This window comes from Lepidochelys olivacea (assembly GCF_965140295.1).
Source record: "Lepidochelys olivacea isolate rLepOli2 genome assembly, chromosome: 7".
Taxonomy (NCBI): domain Eukaryota; kingdom Metazoa; phylum Chordata; order Testudines; family Cheloniidae; genus Lepidochelys; species Lepidochelys olivacea.
The window spans coordinates 2080379-2097760 of record NC_140417.1 but is presented as its reverse complement, the minus strand read 5'-3'; the positions used below and the strand labels follow the sequence as shown (position 1 = coordinate 2097760).

At 48.4% G+C, this 17382-nt stretch overlaps 1 protein-coding gene across 2 annotated transcripts in view; it reads left to right on the top strand.

The window, feature by feature from the left end:
- Window positions 1–17382, top strand: part of FAM107A (family with sequence similarity 107 member A) — a 69593-nt gene that overhangs the window by 25687 nt on the left and 26524 nt on the right. The window contains exon 2 of one of the 2 annotated variants that reach the window (XM_084633844.1): window positions 9987–10050. In XM_084633844.1, coding sequence (XP_084489970.1) covers window positions 9987–10050 — 64 coding nt within the window. Of the gene's footprint in view, window positions 1–9986; window positions 10051–12395; window positions 12602–17382 lie in introns of those variants that run through there. The other variant, XM_084633845.1, reaches the window with a different exon arrangement.

The following is a 17382-nucleotide window of genomic DNA, read 5'->3' as shown; positions in this document are numbered from 1 at the left end:
TGGTTTCACCAGGTGGAATTGCTGTGTCTCTTGGATGTGTCTGGGGCTAATGTGTGGTTTCAATGCATCAGACCTCCCTTTAAGGGTTATTTTTTAAGCACTAACATTGTTTTCATTAATCAGTGTGTTCATTCACTGACCATCCGTGTAAACAGTCTCTATGTCAACTTACGGGAATGAATTACCTTTTTTCCAATCTCCCTTACACTAGAATATTTTGAGCAAACTCCAGTCAAGTTAATGGAGTTATACTGTTATATATGTGTGTGTGTGTTCAGAACCAGGCTGTAAATGTTCTTTCACTTGGTGGCATTTTATACACCTTAATATTTCCTAGTTACCATGATCTGATTGCAGCAATTCCTTTCCTAGTTCATTTACCCAGATTTTGATTGGCAACATAATACTATGACTATAATGCTATAAGATAAGGGCTTTGATATGGACCTAAATCCATCTGACACCATACTTACAAAAGAGTCATTAAATTTGCATTTGCCACGTGGATTGTGCCCGTGTTGACAGCTGGCTTATCTAGCAACTTTAATCAACACACGAACACAAGTAGAGATTACTGAGAGGATTAATTTTACTGAAAGCTAGCATTATGTTATCTAGGTGTAGGACAAATATCGCTTTTTCAAAATGTTGTATAGGAGCGCTGGGTAGGGGCTTTGGCAGAGGCGTGGGGTCCCTGGAGCGGGCTCTCCCTCACTGAGCTAGAGATGGAAATTAACGAGTTGGGGGAAGAGGAAGAAGAAGGAAAGCTAAGTGATGCTTGCTCTTACCAGCCACTTAATGGATGTCCCCGGGCTTTGGCTTCACCTAATTTATGGTGAAGTTCTCCAGTCACAGCTGTTCAGAACTGAAATATCTCAGGAACTACAAAAAGAAAAGGAGGACTTCTGGCACCTTAGAGACTAACAAATTTATTTGAGCATAAGCTTTCGTGAGCTACAGCTCACTTCATCGGATGTAGCTCACGAAAGCTTACGCTCAAATAAATTTGTTAGTCTCTAAAGTGCCACACGTCCTCCTTTTCTTTTTGCAGATACAGACTAACACAACTGCTACTCTGAAACCTGTCAGGAAATACAGTGGTTTCAGGATGAAAAGGTGGGGAAATGCTTAGGATCTGGCTCCATATCAGAGCAGGATCCAAATTTGGGGACTGTACAACACACAGGAGCAGAGCTGGTGCTGTACATGCTGACTATGAAACAAAATCATACCAATAAAAGAGCAAATTCCTGCTAGGAGATCACTCGAGCCAGTCTTTATAAAATAAGTCATTTTCCCAGTTGTCTCTGCAACACGCAATGCTGCAGCCTATCAGAGAGACTTGTGCACTACCAGGAATATAGCTGGCCTAGTGTGGTGTAATGATGGCGCACCACTTCTGGAAGTAACAAACAAAAATCCATGTTCTAGGTGAAGGCATTTGTGTTTTCCATAAATACATGTTATTATATTTTAACTAACTTTTAAAGGACAGAACAACTCCAGGACGTACGCTAGGAAGGGGAGTTTAAAATGGAGGGCTTGGCGCTTGTAAACTGAGGTCACTGGAGCTATGCCAGGCTATGCCATCTGCGGCCCTGCCATGTAGACCGTAAGTGTGTGCTTGGTGCCCCCTTCAACAGCCATGGTGTCTGAGAACCTCTCTCCACCAATGGGGAAATTTCCTGGCTGGATTCACGCCTGGTGGATTTTTTCATCTCCTGTGGGTATAGGGAGCTCGAAGGAATTCAGCCATCCTTGGAGCAGCTTCTTAAAACAGACTAGGAAGGCTAGTGACTCCGTATGCTCCTGTGCATTATGGCTCCAGGCTGTTTGAGGTTCACTGGTTAGATCTCACACCTGGAGGCATGTGTGATGCTGACAGTGCTTCACATGAAATGTCACAGCAAGCAGGCACCTACAAACTGACGAGAATATAGGGCTCTGCCTGGAAGATGTTAGAGCCCTTAGATCCCATTTACTTCAATCAGGATTAAGAGCACTCAGCACTTTGCAGGAGGTGCTCAGAACTTCACAGGATGAGGCCCCCAGTCCCTTTCATTTCATCTGTTAAGCATACCATGGCCTTCCTGCCTGTGGATTAGCTAGTTCTGAACCTAACCAAGAAAACTCTTCCCATCGGATTTTCCACTTTGGGTCGTTTCCCCTTCTCTTCGTGTTCCCCTCCTGACACATTGCTGTTTTCCTCTGACATCATATCCCTGTAGGAAAGCGGCCATGATAAGGTTAACTGGGTAACCCAGGGTATTATGGGATGGAGCCAGGTTCCACCCAATCCCTTGCTTCCTGTTTAGACAGTGGGACTTTCCCCTCAACTCTGGAGTGATGCAGTGAAATAAAGCAGCAAGTTCCCAGGCTGTAGTGCTGTGAATTGACTTAGTTTTGTTGCACTGAGCGAGCTCTGCAAAACTTCTGAGATTTAACTGCCTGATTCTCAGAGGGAACCTTCAGCCCATCTCCAGTGGTAGCATGCTTCTGGGATAGCACAAGGTTTATGCTCTGACTTACTGCCCCCCATCCCCATGCAACTGCACATCTGGTGTTGCCATCTCTAAACCATTCCTACATGAGTCTCACAATAATTGTGGGTTCTCCGTAAAGCCCCAGCTCCTGGAGACCAGTGATTACACATGAGACTCCAGCTTTCCTTTAAACAAGTAGTAAGTTTCTATCCCTCATGGTTGTAGAGAAAAGATTAAAAATGTGAATCAAGTGTAAGGTAAAGACTCAGAAACCAGAAAACAAATTAAAAAAAACAATTTTTAAAAAAAACACTGATGATTTTTAAGCCAATCTCATGATGTTTTTGGAGCCTGAGTCATGATTTTTGACCATTTGGGGTTGGCAATATTGTAAATCTCAGCAGAATTCAGCCATTGTTATGTGAAGAAATCCTCTCCTGATCTCCCCTACCATGCACAGCAGTCTTTGTTATCTCATTGTGGGGCAGGTGTTGACATTGGGCGTGTACCTCCGCATTTTTCCCCTTTGGAGTGTGTCATTAGCAGCCGTGTCTTTCGCTTCGCCCCAATCCGAGTCCACAGTTATACAGCTAAGCCCAGTACGTGACTTTTTGCTGATCAGTCCAGCTAAGCATGTTTACCATTTTGACACTGGAACAAAGCAGTTCTTTGTTTGGAGCCCAACCTGCATGTCACTCCTGGCCTGTCACCGTTTGATGTTCCAGGGTCATTTCAGAGCATTTTTGTTCCTCTGCACGTCAGGGCCTTCGTCTTTCCACACAATGAGTAATGTATATCCTAACTGACAGCCCTAGGGGGGAATTCACCCCTCAGCACAGGGCCCAGTCACCCCGACCTGCAGTTTGAGCCCTGGCTGCAGAGGGGTGAATTTCACCCAGTATGAGAGCCCATCCAGTAAAGACTCTGCAGCCTTTTTCCTGACCTGTCTCCGTTAACAAACTAGGAGGAAACACACCTGACCCCCTAATGCCAATAGAGTCAGTGGGGAGGCGAGTTCTCTAAGCACAGTTGCAGTTACTGACCTGGTTGAGTGTGCATGTTTAGTAACAGTTCTTTTGGGGGAAATAGATTAACGTGGCAAACTCATTCCATTGTCTCTCCCTTTAAAGAAAAGAAAACAAAAGAAGCAGGTCTCCAAATCTGCAGCCTGGCTTTAGGAACTGCTCCCCAGAGTTACACACTGGACCAAGCTGACATTTGCCTGCCTAAGACCTTGTCTACACCACAGACCTTGGCCTGAATAGCCGCACAAGCAGAGCCCTGTACTCGCCACTTCCCAGAGTGACACTAGCCAAGCTGACAGACACGCTTATCTCTCAGCACAGCTGTATCCACACCGCGGTTTTGCCAGCATAGATACACCCACGAAGGATTAGGATTTTGTCACACTCCTAGCCCACTTAGCTGTGCCATCAGAGCGTGGCCATGTAGACCAGCCCTGCAGGGTTTGCCTTCAGTTCTATCAGGCAGCTTGCAGCGAAGGACAAGCCACTTAGGCAACGTCACCCACCACAGCAGTGCCGCTATCCACCGTCAGAATACGGGCGGTGGAAGGTGCTCGGCTGCCTGAGAGTGAGTGTCTGCCCCACAGTCGTGCAAGAAGATTCTGCTCCTCTTGGGTGCTGTGGAGCTGGGATGGGGCCAGGCCAAGGCCATGGGGTCCATGATTATAACCCTTTGATGGAAGGGGTGCACAGGGGCTGACTTGATTCATGCCACACATGGCCTTAGTGCTATACAAAGGGGGAAGAACAATAAACCATCATTCCAGACCCAAAGACCAAACAGATGCAAGTAAGAGGCTGTAGCGCTGTCCTGTACCCTACTCTCAGGGTGCAGATAAACTCCGTACCCCTATCCAGGCACATTTCTCCACCCAAAATCTGTCATGAACATAACGGGAATGTATACCCCGGAGTAAACCCTTCAAAGCCAGTAGGGCTGGTCCTCCACTCACCACCTTTTTACACCAATGTAATTCCCTTCAATGGAGTGACTCCTGATTCCCGCGAGGGTAGAGGAGAGATTTGCATTCATCACGATCCCCCTACCCCGACCCGCTGGAGGACTGGAAACCCTGTGTTTTCCAAACAGTATAATATGTTCACACGTTTTCCAAACAGTATAATGTTCAGTCATGGTTTATTTCTCCTGGAGCAGCGTGGCACTGAGACATTGTTACCGGGTGAGTCATGGATGTCCTGGTACCTCCTGTCACACTATGTCCCTCAGTCCAGGAAGTCTGAGAGCGGTTACAGGTCAATTATGTTTTAACAAAATAATACGTTTCCCCCTCCCCCACCTCCCACCCTCACCCCGTCTTTTATTAACCTTGACAAGATTCTGCTCTAGCTGCCTCTGGCAGGGATTTACCCAGGAGTGTCCCCAGTTTCTGGAAATGGCCGAAGCACATTTCTCAACCCATCACCGCAATGTTTTCTCCAGGTCTATGATTTGATTTGAAAAGCAAATGCCTGTCCGTTCCCACAACACCTCTCCATAGACCCCGCTGGGTCAGGCAGAGGCACCCAGTCCCACTCCCACCCCTCTGGAGCAGAAAAAGAATGACCTGGGGTAATTATCTGCATCTTGAGGGCTAGAAAGAAGCTGCTGAGGAGGGTTGTAGCCGTTGCAGTGACTCAAGTGACCTCACCCGTATTCAGAGTAGCAGCCGTGTTAGTCTGTATCCGCAAAAAGAAAAGGAGGACTTGTGGCACCTTAGAGACTAACACATTTATTTGAGCATAAGCTTTCTTGAGCTGCAGCTTACTTCATGTAGCTCACAAAAATACTCCTTTTCTTTTCACCCATATTGTTGACACTTTTCTTTCTCTTTTCTCGGTGGGGGAGGCAGTATTCTAAGGCCCCCCCCCACACTGAGCAAGTCACTTCACTAGGCCCTTGACTTTGATATTGCTGACCAAGCCCCCGATCCTCAGCTGGTGAAAATCAGCATAACGCCTTGGACTTCCATGGATATACACTGACTTATGCCTGGTGAGGATCTGTCTCCTGTTGAGGCGAGGAAATATCTGACAGATTTTGGAAGACGATCTTCCAGCAAGTGGAGTGAAATCCAGGCTCAATTAAAGTCAAAAGCAAAACCACCATTGACTTCAACAGGGTCAGGATTTCACCTGTGGACGCTGAAAGACACAACTGTGCACAACATTACCTCCACCTTCCTGCAATCAGCTCTCAGTTGGCTGAGCATCAAATGAGGTTTATTAAAGACACGTAAGGGCCAGAAGGAGAAATCTTTTCAAAGTGACCTGAGCCGTTCCCGGTTTATTTTGGAGCTTGCATACACGGTGATGGTTCACTAATGTCATAGCCTGGGTGAATAGTAAATATAAGTCGGTTCATCCCTGTAGAGGGGTGGTTACCCGCTCCTGCCCTGTGGGGCTTAAAAGCCAGCCCTGGGAGAGAGCCAGGGCTGAGGGCAAGAGAAGCTAGGCTGATTGGGGAAATGGCCACAGCTGGGCCATGCCCCAATCAGGCCACAACTGGGCCTAAAAAGGAGCTGCTGGGCTGAAGCTTAGCCAGAGTCTCTCTCTGCGTTCAGAGAGGGAAGCGCCTGGCTGCAGGGACCTGGGGGATACCTAGATTGGAGCAGGGCTGGGGGGGGAAAGGCCTTGGGAGTAGGGGAGCTCTGGCTTGGAAACCCCCAGGCTGCAAGGCCTAGATTAGGGCCTATTAGGTACTGGAGTTGCAAGGGGGCAGCCCATGGGTAGACAGAGGCATCAGGTCCAAACCCCTTTGCCTGTGATGAGTGGCTGATACACTGCAGTCTGCCCTGGGGAGTGGGGTTAAGCGATGACTGGCAGTAGCCAAGACTGAGGCGAGGTGTGGGTTTCCCGGGGAGGGGAGAACCTCAGGGATTGTTGGGGTTTACTGCCAGGGGGTAGCACCCCAGTGGGAGGAGGCACCAGGTGCTGGGAGGGACTGGGGCCGGCGGTAAGGCAGATCACCAGACAGCAGGGGGTGCTCCAGAGGCTGACAAGCTAATTCCCAAGGACAACCAGCAGGAGGTGTCGCCGGGTGAGTCCGGCTCGATTACAATCCCCTTGTCATGCATGTGGGGAAGGACCGTTTCATGCCATATAGAGCTTTGGAAAACTGAGGGTCTGGCCTTGCTGATGCCCTGTCTAATTTCTGTATTGATTATTTAGTTTGCTAGTTTTAAATAGCAATGAACAACTGCCATGCAAAAAGCTCTAGGTGCCCTCGCAATTAATTAGACAAATGACAACCACCCAGCAGCAACAAAGAATCCAATAATGAGTTAACTCCACCAGCTAATAAATCAACGCACCAAACAGCCTCTGTAACTCCCACACCTAGGAGCAGCCCCTACACCGTCCCCCACCCCACTGTCAAATTAAGGGTTAATATTTTTGAGGGTTAATATTCATTATTTATTTTATAATAATTCCTCATCTACTCCATAGGCGCAGTATTCAGTGCACAGACTGAGTCTCTGAGAACATATTTAAGTAAAACCTAACGCCAGATCCTCAGGAGGAGTGAGTCCGCTTGGCTCCCCAGAAGTCAGCTCACTGAGAGGGAAGACTGGTCCTGTGTTGAAGGAACAGGTCTGGGACACAGGAGATCTGGGGCAGTCACTCAGTTTCTGGCTCTGCAACAGACATCCCTGTGTGTGATGCAATTCTCCAGCTGTAAAATCGGAGATAAGAATCCTTCCTTTCTCTCCTCCCACGCTTCCCCCCCAGCCTGTCTTGTCTATTAGTTGTAAGCTCTCTGGGGGCAGGAATTGTCTATACTGCACCTACCAAATGGGGGGCCCAATCTCAGTGGGGACATCTAGGCACAGCCGTACCCCAAATACTAAGTGCTCATTCTCCTTTCAGCCTGAGAAAAGCCCATCTTCTCTTTGAAACACTTGTTTTCATTTTCCGAAGCTCATGAGTCACTCTGAAATTACAAGACCCAAACAGCTCAGGGTCACAACGTTAGTGTACAGAATTGCTACAATAGGAAGAACAACATAAGGAACATGGCCTACTAGGTGCCTGCTTAGGACTGTGGAGAGAAGAAGTAAAAAAAATAACCAATCGTGCTGATAACATCCTGGATGAGTCATCGTCAGATTTCATTGTCTCAGGGTATCAAGTCCAGGAATTTCAGCTTTGCTAGTAACGTTGGGCGAATTTGAAAACCATGAAATGCATTGTCCGAAGGAGCCGCTCCAGATAAGTATCACCTAGCAACCAGCTGCATTGGCACAGTAACCTTCAGGGAGCCGTGGAGAAATACAAAGGCTTTTTGTTAGCCCCGAAAACTTAAGAGCACAGGTTGAAATTGTTTACTAATTTAGATGCCAAAATGAATCGTAGCTCAAGTAACTCCTAACTCCTTGATGTGAAACTCCATGGCCCCCTTTGGCTCCACTGAAGTTCTTTACCCTCAGAAAGACTTGTCCATCACAGTACAGAGCCTGTACACCCCTACCCATGTACAGGAATCCCCTAAGAAGAGAGTAAACAGGCTGCACAGCAGAGAGGAGTCTGAGAGTGGCAGCCTTATGCATGGGCATGGGAGGCTGTGAGAGTGTATCAGACACAGAGCAACATTTCAAGAGTTTTGAGCATTTCATTTTTACCAGTTATCTGACGCTGAACTGATACAGGCTTCCTCGTGGTCCCCCATCTGTCCAAGCAACAAGGCACTTGGGATCTGAAGGCCAGTTTAAATCCTGCTCTGTTCCCCTTGATATGGCCCCCCGTGAACATGCTGATCCAGAGCTGAGCAAAAGCCACTGGCTAGTTCACAAGCAATATGGAGAGACTGCACCCACCCCTTCTTGGACAGAAAGCTAGACATATGAGTTAGGAGCTTGAGTGTGGGAGAACCCAAGAGAAGCTTGAAGGCCCATTCTGAGGGCGAAGAATTCCATTTGGGCTGTCACTCTGTATGCAGTTTAAAGAGAGAGCCAGCGACGACTGTAAATAACATTGGGCAAAATGCTGCTGTCTAATGGAGGTGACTAGCCTGAGGCCCGTGACCCTGTATTAATAACCTGATATTTGGTGTTAGATCCACGTATTGCAAGTATTTGAATCGGAAAGGAGTGCTGCCTGTTGGTTAGCGCAATACACCAAGGGCCAGGAGGGCTCTTGGGTTGGAGCTGACTTGCTGTGGAACTTTGGGACAGGGACTGGGAAGGGATCATTTCCATTGCTTGTGTGCACCGCCTTACGGGTCGTCACCAAGTGGTGTTGCCACTTCAGAGGAAATAATACTGCCCTGTCCTTGTAGTCGGCCAGTTGCTTTTAAGGTCATTGTTCTCATAACAAGCTTATTCATATCTGCCTATTAGTTGTAGTCATTATCTTGAGGAAGTTAGAGCCCCCGGGGCACATTTGCCATGTCAGGAAAATGAACCATCCTGGGGCATCTTTGCAACAACACAGAAAATTAAATATTTCCTCTTATTTGCTCCACTTCCCGGCAAATGAACCAATGAAGGTTATACATGTCAAAGGAATTGTAACAGAACAGTAATGCTGAAGTGCTACTACTTGGCTGGACAGACAGACATCTCTGGATCGTAGTAGGTCTGTGACATCCTGACTCTTAGCTTTCATTCTAGAACTTCTTGCTTGTGCTGAAAATTAGCATGGATCCAAACCAGTTAAGGGTCACCAGTTTTCCTGAGGTTCTTCTGGAACTGTCCGTTTGAATGTATCCCTATGTCTTTGCTGCTGTGGATCTGGAGTTCTGCTGAAGTGCCTGAGGTCAGAGAACCCAAGAGAGGTTTGCTTTAATTGTGAATTGTGTAACTGTGCTGTTTAAATGGAGGGCACTCACTTTTCTGGCATGGCTTTGTTCGAGAGAGTGAGAGTCCTTCTGTATAAGTCAAAACGGCTCTTTTCAAACTTAGCCCTTTTTTACATAGGAGTGTTCAGGATTGTGTGTGTGTGCATACGTACGCACACGCGCTCGCACACACACACATATATAGGTACCACATATAGGTACTGGAATACATACCAGGTCATTTCTCCACTATACCCGGTAATATTAAAATCCAGCATTTCCCCCCAAATTGAGGTGAAAACTCATGCCCCTACTCTCTGGGTCCCTACTGTCTTCAAAGTCCATTTATAAGTCCATTGGCAGACTCTGTCCACTGATGATGAATTCAGGGCCTACGCCGGTGAAGCTAAGGCATACGACAAGGGTGATGAATTGGACTCTAGGGCTAAAGGAGGTGATTGCTCCTTGCTACATTATTCCTCTTCCTTCCTAATGCCTGGGTTGTCTGAGAAGACGGCCAAGTCCCTCTCCGTCTCTGCTGGGGGAGCAGCCTGAGGTGAGAGAGTGCGAGGTGCAGAGTGTGAGTGTGAGGCACTGGGACGTGTGGTCGTGTGGATCAGGTGGCCAGACTGAGGAGATGGAGACAGACCCCTGCAGCACGCAGAAAGGTCACCTCTCGCTTTTCTCTCTTCTCTTTCACAGAAAGAATATTCTCTTCCGTCCACCTTTCCCAACGGAAGTGGGAAGCATGTTGTCAACGGCTCAGGTGAGTGTCTGGAGCAAGCCACACCGGGGTGGAATGGCACGTTCTGCTCAGCCAAGCAATGGGGTGCTTCGAACAGCAAACAGGGCAATGTCCATCGTTCTGCACAATCAGTGTTCCTGGGGCTACCCCTTGCTTGCAAACACTGCCAGGCTGGGGGGCCAGGGCAGGGAGCTCAGAACATGGGTTCCAGCCAGCCACATTCCTGGTCTGGACTCAGGGCGGAGGAGTGTTACTGAAACACAGTATTTAATATAGGAACATATGACTGGTTCTGTGTAGAGGCAGAAGGGGAGGAGAGGGTGCTGGGGCTCTGTGTGGGGGCAGAAGGGAAGGAGAGGGTGCTGGGGCTCTGTGCGGCAGCAGAAATGGGGGAGAGGGTGCAGGAAACCCTCTCCCCTGCAGAGGGACCCCCACAACCTCAGTAGGGAGCCCAAGGAATATGCTAATCTAATGCCATTGATGCTGCTAGACTGTGGCCTGGTACCCAGTGCCCATGGTCTTGTTCCTCATCTGCACTAGCCAGTGTAGTTGAGTGGGTGAGGCGGGACGTGCGCATGACACCTTGTAAAGGGGTAGCTGAGCTCCCCCAGAATCCCTGGAGGAATTGGGGTTGAGCCAGCCAGAACCGCCCTGAGAACCCCGGCTACAGCATGGCCCCTCCCGAGCAGCCTGCCGCGGTCCCATGACTCTTCAGCTCGATGGTTAGTAAGTCTATATTACAGCCGGCGGGAGATCCACATGCAGCTTCCCATTAGGCTCCCACACTGCCAGCGTCACACAGGGCAGGCGGCAAAATGGCTGCCCCCAGCAGGGTAACTCTGCTCTGGCCCCCTATTTCTTCCCGGGTGGTAAAAGTCTCAGCCCCACCCCATACAGATTACAGCTCTGCTGTGACTGAAACGTGGCGATCGCAGGGCACCAGAGAGGAGCTCTGACAGCTGGGTGGGTTGTCTTGCAGTGGGCTAGCAGAGGGGCCCTCTCACCCCTACACCCAAACCCCAAAAGGAACCGTTCTCAGGGCGGAACGTTTCTCGCCCCCCACATCCCTCTCACCAATACGTGTTTGTGGCGCCTGCTGAGAGCTGAGCCCCAAAATCCCATGAGATCGTGGAGCTTGGGGTATGGCTGCCCCTCCCCATATCCGAATTTGCTGAAGAGGGTGAAGCCCTGTTGGGGATGGGGGGGTGCCCCCTTAAGAACCCAGAGATGCCAGGACCACTGGAGGTTCCTTGCTGATAAGCAGTTTATCCAAACCGCCTCCTTCCCCCGCTCACAGTCCTACCCATGGCAGCCTCAGTCTCCCCTACCCCCACCCGTCATGCTACTCTCCCCTTCCTCCCTTCCCTCCCCCTCCATGATCCTGTTCCTTTCCTGTTCTTTACCCCCACGCTCCTGTGAACTCATCCCCTTGTGCCCTTCCCCCGCCCCCTCTCTGTTAACAGGCTGCAGGCCTGGTATGACCCCGAGCCTTTTTTCTGTGTAATACACTGACACGCAGCATGTCAACATGCGTGTCTGGGCTAAGCGACCATTCAGCCTCCTATTTGCTCCCAATTCAGAGAGGTTTTATTTACTGCAAGTTGTAGGAGCTTGTGGTTTAGGTGCCAATGGTCCCGGGTTCGATCCCTGCTCAGACTCATGGCGTCGGTACCTCTATGTTGCTGTGGTTTGTGACAATTGTACCTTTTTGTCTTGTAGACTGTAAACTTGCAGGGGCAGGGACTGCCTCTTCCTACATAGTCTCACAGCATCTAGCACGTTTTGGGGCACCACCAGAATAGGAGCAATCATCACTTGAACAGTAACGCTGTTGCCCCAGACTCATGTTGCAGTGGATTATCCCGGGCAGTGGGGAGTGTGGGCCGATCTTTGGACAGTCTGGTTGTCTCTGTCTGCATGTGCCATGCAGCTTTCAGGGCAGAAATCACTGCTAGAACCTGGGCAGTGATTCTGACTCCTCTGTCAGCTCTGTGGGTTGCGGTGAATGTTCTTGCCTAAATTGTTGTTCCAATCACTTGTCACAGGGGAAGCTGTTTTTCCTCCCATGAAAAGAATCAACTCGTTCCTGAGCATTGAGCTAGCCACTTGCTTTGGGGAAAATGTCCTCAAGCTGAGCAATTAACAGCAAATAAGCCATTTCTGGATGGAGTTGCCCAACTAGTGCGGAGGAGTTAATAATGCTCCCCCAAGGTGCGGGCAGCTCCCCTCGCACAATAGTAATGTAATATTACAGGAGCCGAGCGCAATGGTTTTGTTAGTGCAGAATGTGCTTGTCAGCAGGGGAGGGCAGCAGCTATGCAGCAAGCTCAGATCACGTGACTGTGTATTCTCACTCCCTCTGAAAAGATCTTACAGAAGTGAGAGAGCTTAGCAGTACAGAGCCAAAAAGTCATGCACACTTAGACCTGCACAGCGCTGAGAAGAAGCTAACTCAGAACACACAATACTGAGAAGCTCAGAGACCTGGATCTCATGTCTCAGAGGGTGGAGGACCAGGTGAGGGTACCACCTGGAGCTACTGGACTGTACAGAGCAATGCTGGTCAAATCAGGTAAGCACAGGTGTCTGGCAAAAGTCTCCCAGGCGCCCTCTCAGGCAGAACCAGAAATTTGATCAACTTGAAATTTCCATTCGACCTTCAGCCTGCTCTTCCCCTGCGTTGGCTTTGACAGCAGCGAAGGTGAAGTATTTTATGAACCCTCCTGGGTCTGTGCTGTCTCTGAGTTTCCCTCATAGGAATACTCTGCAGCACATATGTGTTTATTTAAGGAACTATTTTACAGCTAGTTTTAAGTCATGTAACTCTTTTGAGATCTTTCCTTTAAGACTTCTGCAGTTCACAGGCTTCTTCTGCCTCTCCAAACAGACCCATAGGCCTCTATGTATACTGTAAGCAATCCTGTGCTGTAATTCAAATGCTCTGTTTGGAAGGGAATTATGCTGGAAGAAGATATGTGCTAATGAAATCCCTGCTGTTAAATTTTGGAGATTTTTCTCTGTGATCTTTCAGACATCTTTGGACTACCTAAAAACGTTTCCTGGTGATTGGGACAATGGGATCTTTTTATCATGAGTATGCCAAAAGCAGAGAGCAAATATGTGATGATATATTAGTAGTGAATGTAGGATTTCTAGGCTTCTGTCACTTCTTAACAAAAATAACTAGGCTGGTGCATTGGTAGTAATTAGCAATACGTATGTTAGAGAGAATTCTTCTATGCCCATGAGAAATTTCAACAGTAATGACCCAAAACCCTGCTGTCACATTATGGTTTTGACCACTCCCATAGAATACCAGGGCATGTTTTTATAAGTGTAGAGCGCTTGGCATTTCTGAAAGGCATTTCACTGAGACAGCTTGTTAATTGTTAATCAAGGCAGGAATCCAAGGACTGTCATGTGTATTTAACTGTCACAATCGGAGAAACTTTAAACTCAATTGTTAACTAATTTACCAGATTTCACCTGCTGCCACCACAGCAGGGATTTGGCTGTAGGGATAACTTTATAAGCAGTTTCAAGCTTAGCTGAAACACAGTCAAATTTGCATGAATTGTAAACACCTTGTAACTCAGTTTGTTGAAAAATAAGCCAGTGTTTGTTTCACTTGGAACATTTGGTGATTTGGTGACCATTTGGTGAACCTGTTCTGTTCATTCCCTCTGAAGCACCTGGCATTGACCACTGTCAGAGACAGGATACTGGGCTAGATGGACCTTTGGTCTAACCCAGTGTGGCCATTCTTATGTTCTTGAGAAATTAGCTAGTGAGCAGGATTGGAGCAGTCCCAGGTGTCACGTACAACCCTTTTGGATTTGAACACCTTTTGAAGGTATCAATACTGGCAGCTTACATTCTCAGTAGACAATGCTAGCAGCTGGTTCTCAGTAGGCACTGGACCATGCTAAGTTACACCAGTGTAAAGCTAGAGGGACTCTATTACATTTGAATTTCTTTGAACTTAATTTGCAACAGTATAGATGACAGCAGAATTTGTCTCCATATTTTCAAGAATGGCACTAAGAGTTGTGATGGATGGGTACATGGGAATATTAGTGAGTTACCAGCACCTAGATGCCATGAAAAGAGTGTGTTACTCCTTGCACAGCTGTTTGGGGATGTAGCAGGGCGAGTCTCTCAGTAACACTGGTGTAAATCCAGAGTAATGCCACTGACTATTTACAGATCAAAAATGGCAGGCTGTAGGTGCGGCTGGATGGCTCAGGAGTTTGGTAATGTGCTGTGGAGTCTTTGCCTTTCACAGCAGGTTGCTGGATCGATCTAGCTTAGATCAGTGGTAACCCAAAGATGGTACCAACTGAGAGCTGTTGACCTACATGGAAGTAAAGGGTGTGGTCTCCTCCCAGTGGATGGGCACCCACCTCCCAAAGCTGACACTTCCAGCGACCCACAGGAAAGCTCACGCTACTGCTGGTTATTCTGAACTTGCTCTGCGGATGAACAGAGATCTCCATTCCCCAGGGCTTTCAGCCTGGTACCTTTCACCAGCACAAAATGAATAGAACAACATACCAGGTTAGAGAGATTTGGCAGAGTGAAGTTCGAAATACATTGTAGGGAACAGGCCTGCACTGGCACTAGGGAAGGACTAGGCAATCCAGCCATCTTTTAAGTCTCTAATTTATGAATACACCTCCGTGGGGCCACCATTTCAGAGCTAATAAGTACGACAGGGAAGCGACCAGCCCTGCTCTGAGTGGGACACTCTGAAATGTTCCTTGTATGTTCTTTATCCCTGAACCCGGCTTCAGGAACACAGTTAAAAATCCAGGTGACAGTAGGTAGTGTGGCTGCTGTATTAAAAACGTGAGCAGAGACTGCTGTCAAGATTTCTTTGCTTTCCCCCAGCAATAGTTTGTACCATGAAAGGCCATTTTCTTCTGCCCTTATTCATGGTGAGAAGTGCCTTATTCTGAGAGCAGTCCCTAGAGAGATTGCCTTTGCTATGAGATGAGCTTAATAAATTAGTGGAGAACAGTTTCTTTCCACACCCAGAGTGACATATCGCACAGAGATTCACGCACTACACCTGGTCTGAAATCACATGGATCTTAACTGTAAAAAAAAAAAACCGAAAAAAACCAACCCAGTTAGCATTATAGAAAACTAGGGGAGTGATGCTGAAGCAGCTACAGCACGTGCAACCCCAGTGAAGTCCGTGTCGCACAGGGTTCATGTCCTGGCGACTTCCCAGAAGTATCTGCAGCCCTTTCCTTCCCATAAAAAACGACTTATGGCATTGCAAATGCAATTCATGTTTTCTTTCTCTTCCTGACATTGCGCCCTCTGTGCTTTGTTTTGTCCCTGAATTTTAGTCTTGATCAAAGCTTAGAGAACCTGCAATGTCTGCATTTGCTGCTCTCATTCAGAGAGTTAGGAATCATTTCCCAGGGTGATCACATCAGGTTACATTTGCCCTATTGCATTATAATTACCAGAATTAGGCTTGGTTAATTATTTAAAACTATGGATTAAACGGGGACAAAGGATTTCTGTCTTCCTTTTGGAGCATGCCCTGTTGCTCCTCAGAGGTGTGACTGCCTAACCCAAGGGTGAGTGATGAGGAGGGGAATGTCTGCCAGGTCTCTAGTTAGACCCCGTTTCCCCTGGATGCCATGCAGATGGAACAGAGCAAACGCCATGCACAGCAAATTCCAAAAGCTGCCTACGTGGCAGAGACTAAGACGCCAGACAGTTAAGAAAATCATAATGATGATGCCAATGATGCCCTGACCATTATGATAATTAGCATCTGCCAATCGTAGGGCTTTCTGTAATGCTAATTGCAGTGTCCATCACCACTGCAGACACTAAGCTAATGTAAGGGAATCAAGTTGTTGTTCTCTCCCTAAAATGATCTTTGTTAATAATGAGATTCAAAGTGGTTACTGCTCTGAATCACGTACTGTAGATTTTGATCCTTATAAAGCATCTGTCTAAGAGATTTCTAAACACCACTAAATCTCTGGTAATGCATCCGATGAAGTGAGCTATAGCTCACGAAAGCTTAGGCTCAAATAAATTTGTCAGTCTCTAAGATGCCACAAGTCCTCCTTTTCTTTTTGCGAATACAGACTAACACGGCTGCTACTCTGAAATAAATCTCTGGTAGATTCTGGGACGCGTTCACTTTTGATCATATCAACGAGACAGTTCTGCATTTGGCTCTTTTCTTAATCTACTGACACCTCAGGGGATAGAACCGGGGGTGGGCAAAGTTTTAGGCCCGAGGGCCACATCGGGGTTGCAAAACTATATGGAGGGCCGGGTAGGGAAGGCTGTGACTCCCCAAACAGCCTGGCCCCCACCCCCTATCCGCCCCCTCCCACTTCCCACCCCCTGACTGCCCCCCTCAGAATCCCTGACCCATCCAAACCTCTCCCCTTCCCCCCCGCTCCTTGTCCACTGATCGCCCCCTCCCGGGACCCTCACCCCTAACTGCCCCCTGGTACCCCACCCCCTATCTAACCCCTCCCTGTCCCCTGACTCCTCTGACCCCTATCCACATCCCTAACCCCCCCCCCGCTCCCCATCCCCTGACCACCACCCCAAAAACCTCCACCCCCATCCAACTGCTCCCTGACTGCCCCCCCCGAACCCCCAACCCATCCAACCCCCACTGCTCCCTGACTGCCCCCCCAGAACCCCCGACTCATCCAACCGTCCCCTGACTGCTGCCCTGGGACCCCCCCGCTCCCCGCTCCCCGCCCCCTTACCATGCCGGAGCCAGCCCCGCCGCCATGCTGCTCGGCAAGAGCGGAGGGCCAGAGCACGGGTGGCGCAGCACGCTCAGGCTGTGGGGGTGGGGGGACAGCTAGGGAGGGGCCGGGGCTAGCCTCCCCAGCTGGGAGCTCAGGGGCCGGGCAGAACAGTCCCATGGGCCAGATGTGGCCTGCGGGCCATAGTTTGCCCACCTCTGGGATAGAACAAAACTTTCCAAATCAGTTCATTTTCCTGGGGTTTGGAGAATTCAAGAGGATCAGGCCAGGTCAGCATTCAAAACGCTTTTTATTTGGAAGCTAGGTTCTTATTAATTTCATGCAAGACACATATTCCCACTGGCTAAAGAATACTAGCTGTGTTGCTCATAACTGTGACAAAATAGGGACCAGTATGTGGCTGCTTTATTGGTCTGTGTCTTCAGAGTAATGTCCAGGAGGAACTGTGTCTGGAGCAAGTAGCTTGTGTCTATCTGGTCAGGATCCTTTTGCAAATCTAACTCTGATCTGTAAACATGTAGGGGCAGATCTTGGCACAGCATCACTGGCTACAGAGGAGCTATGACAATTTACTCTGTAGATCTCCCCCAAA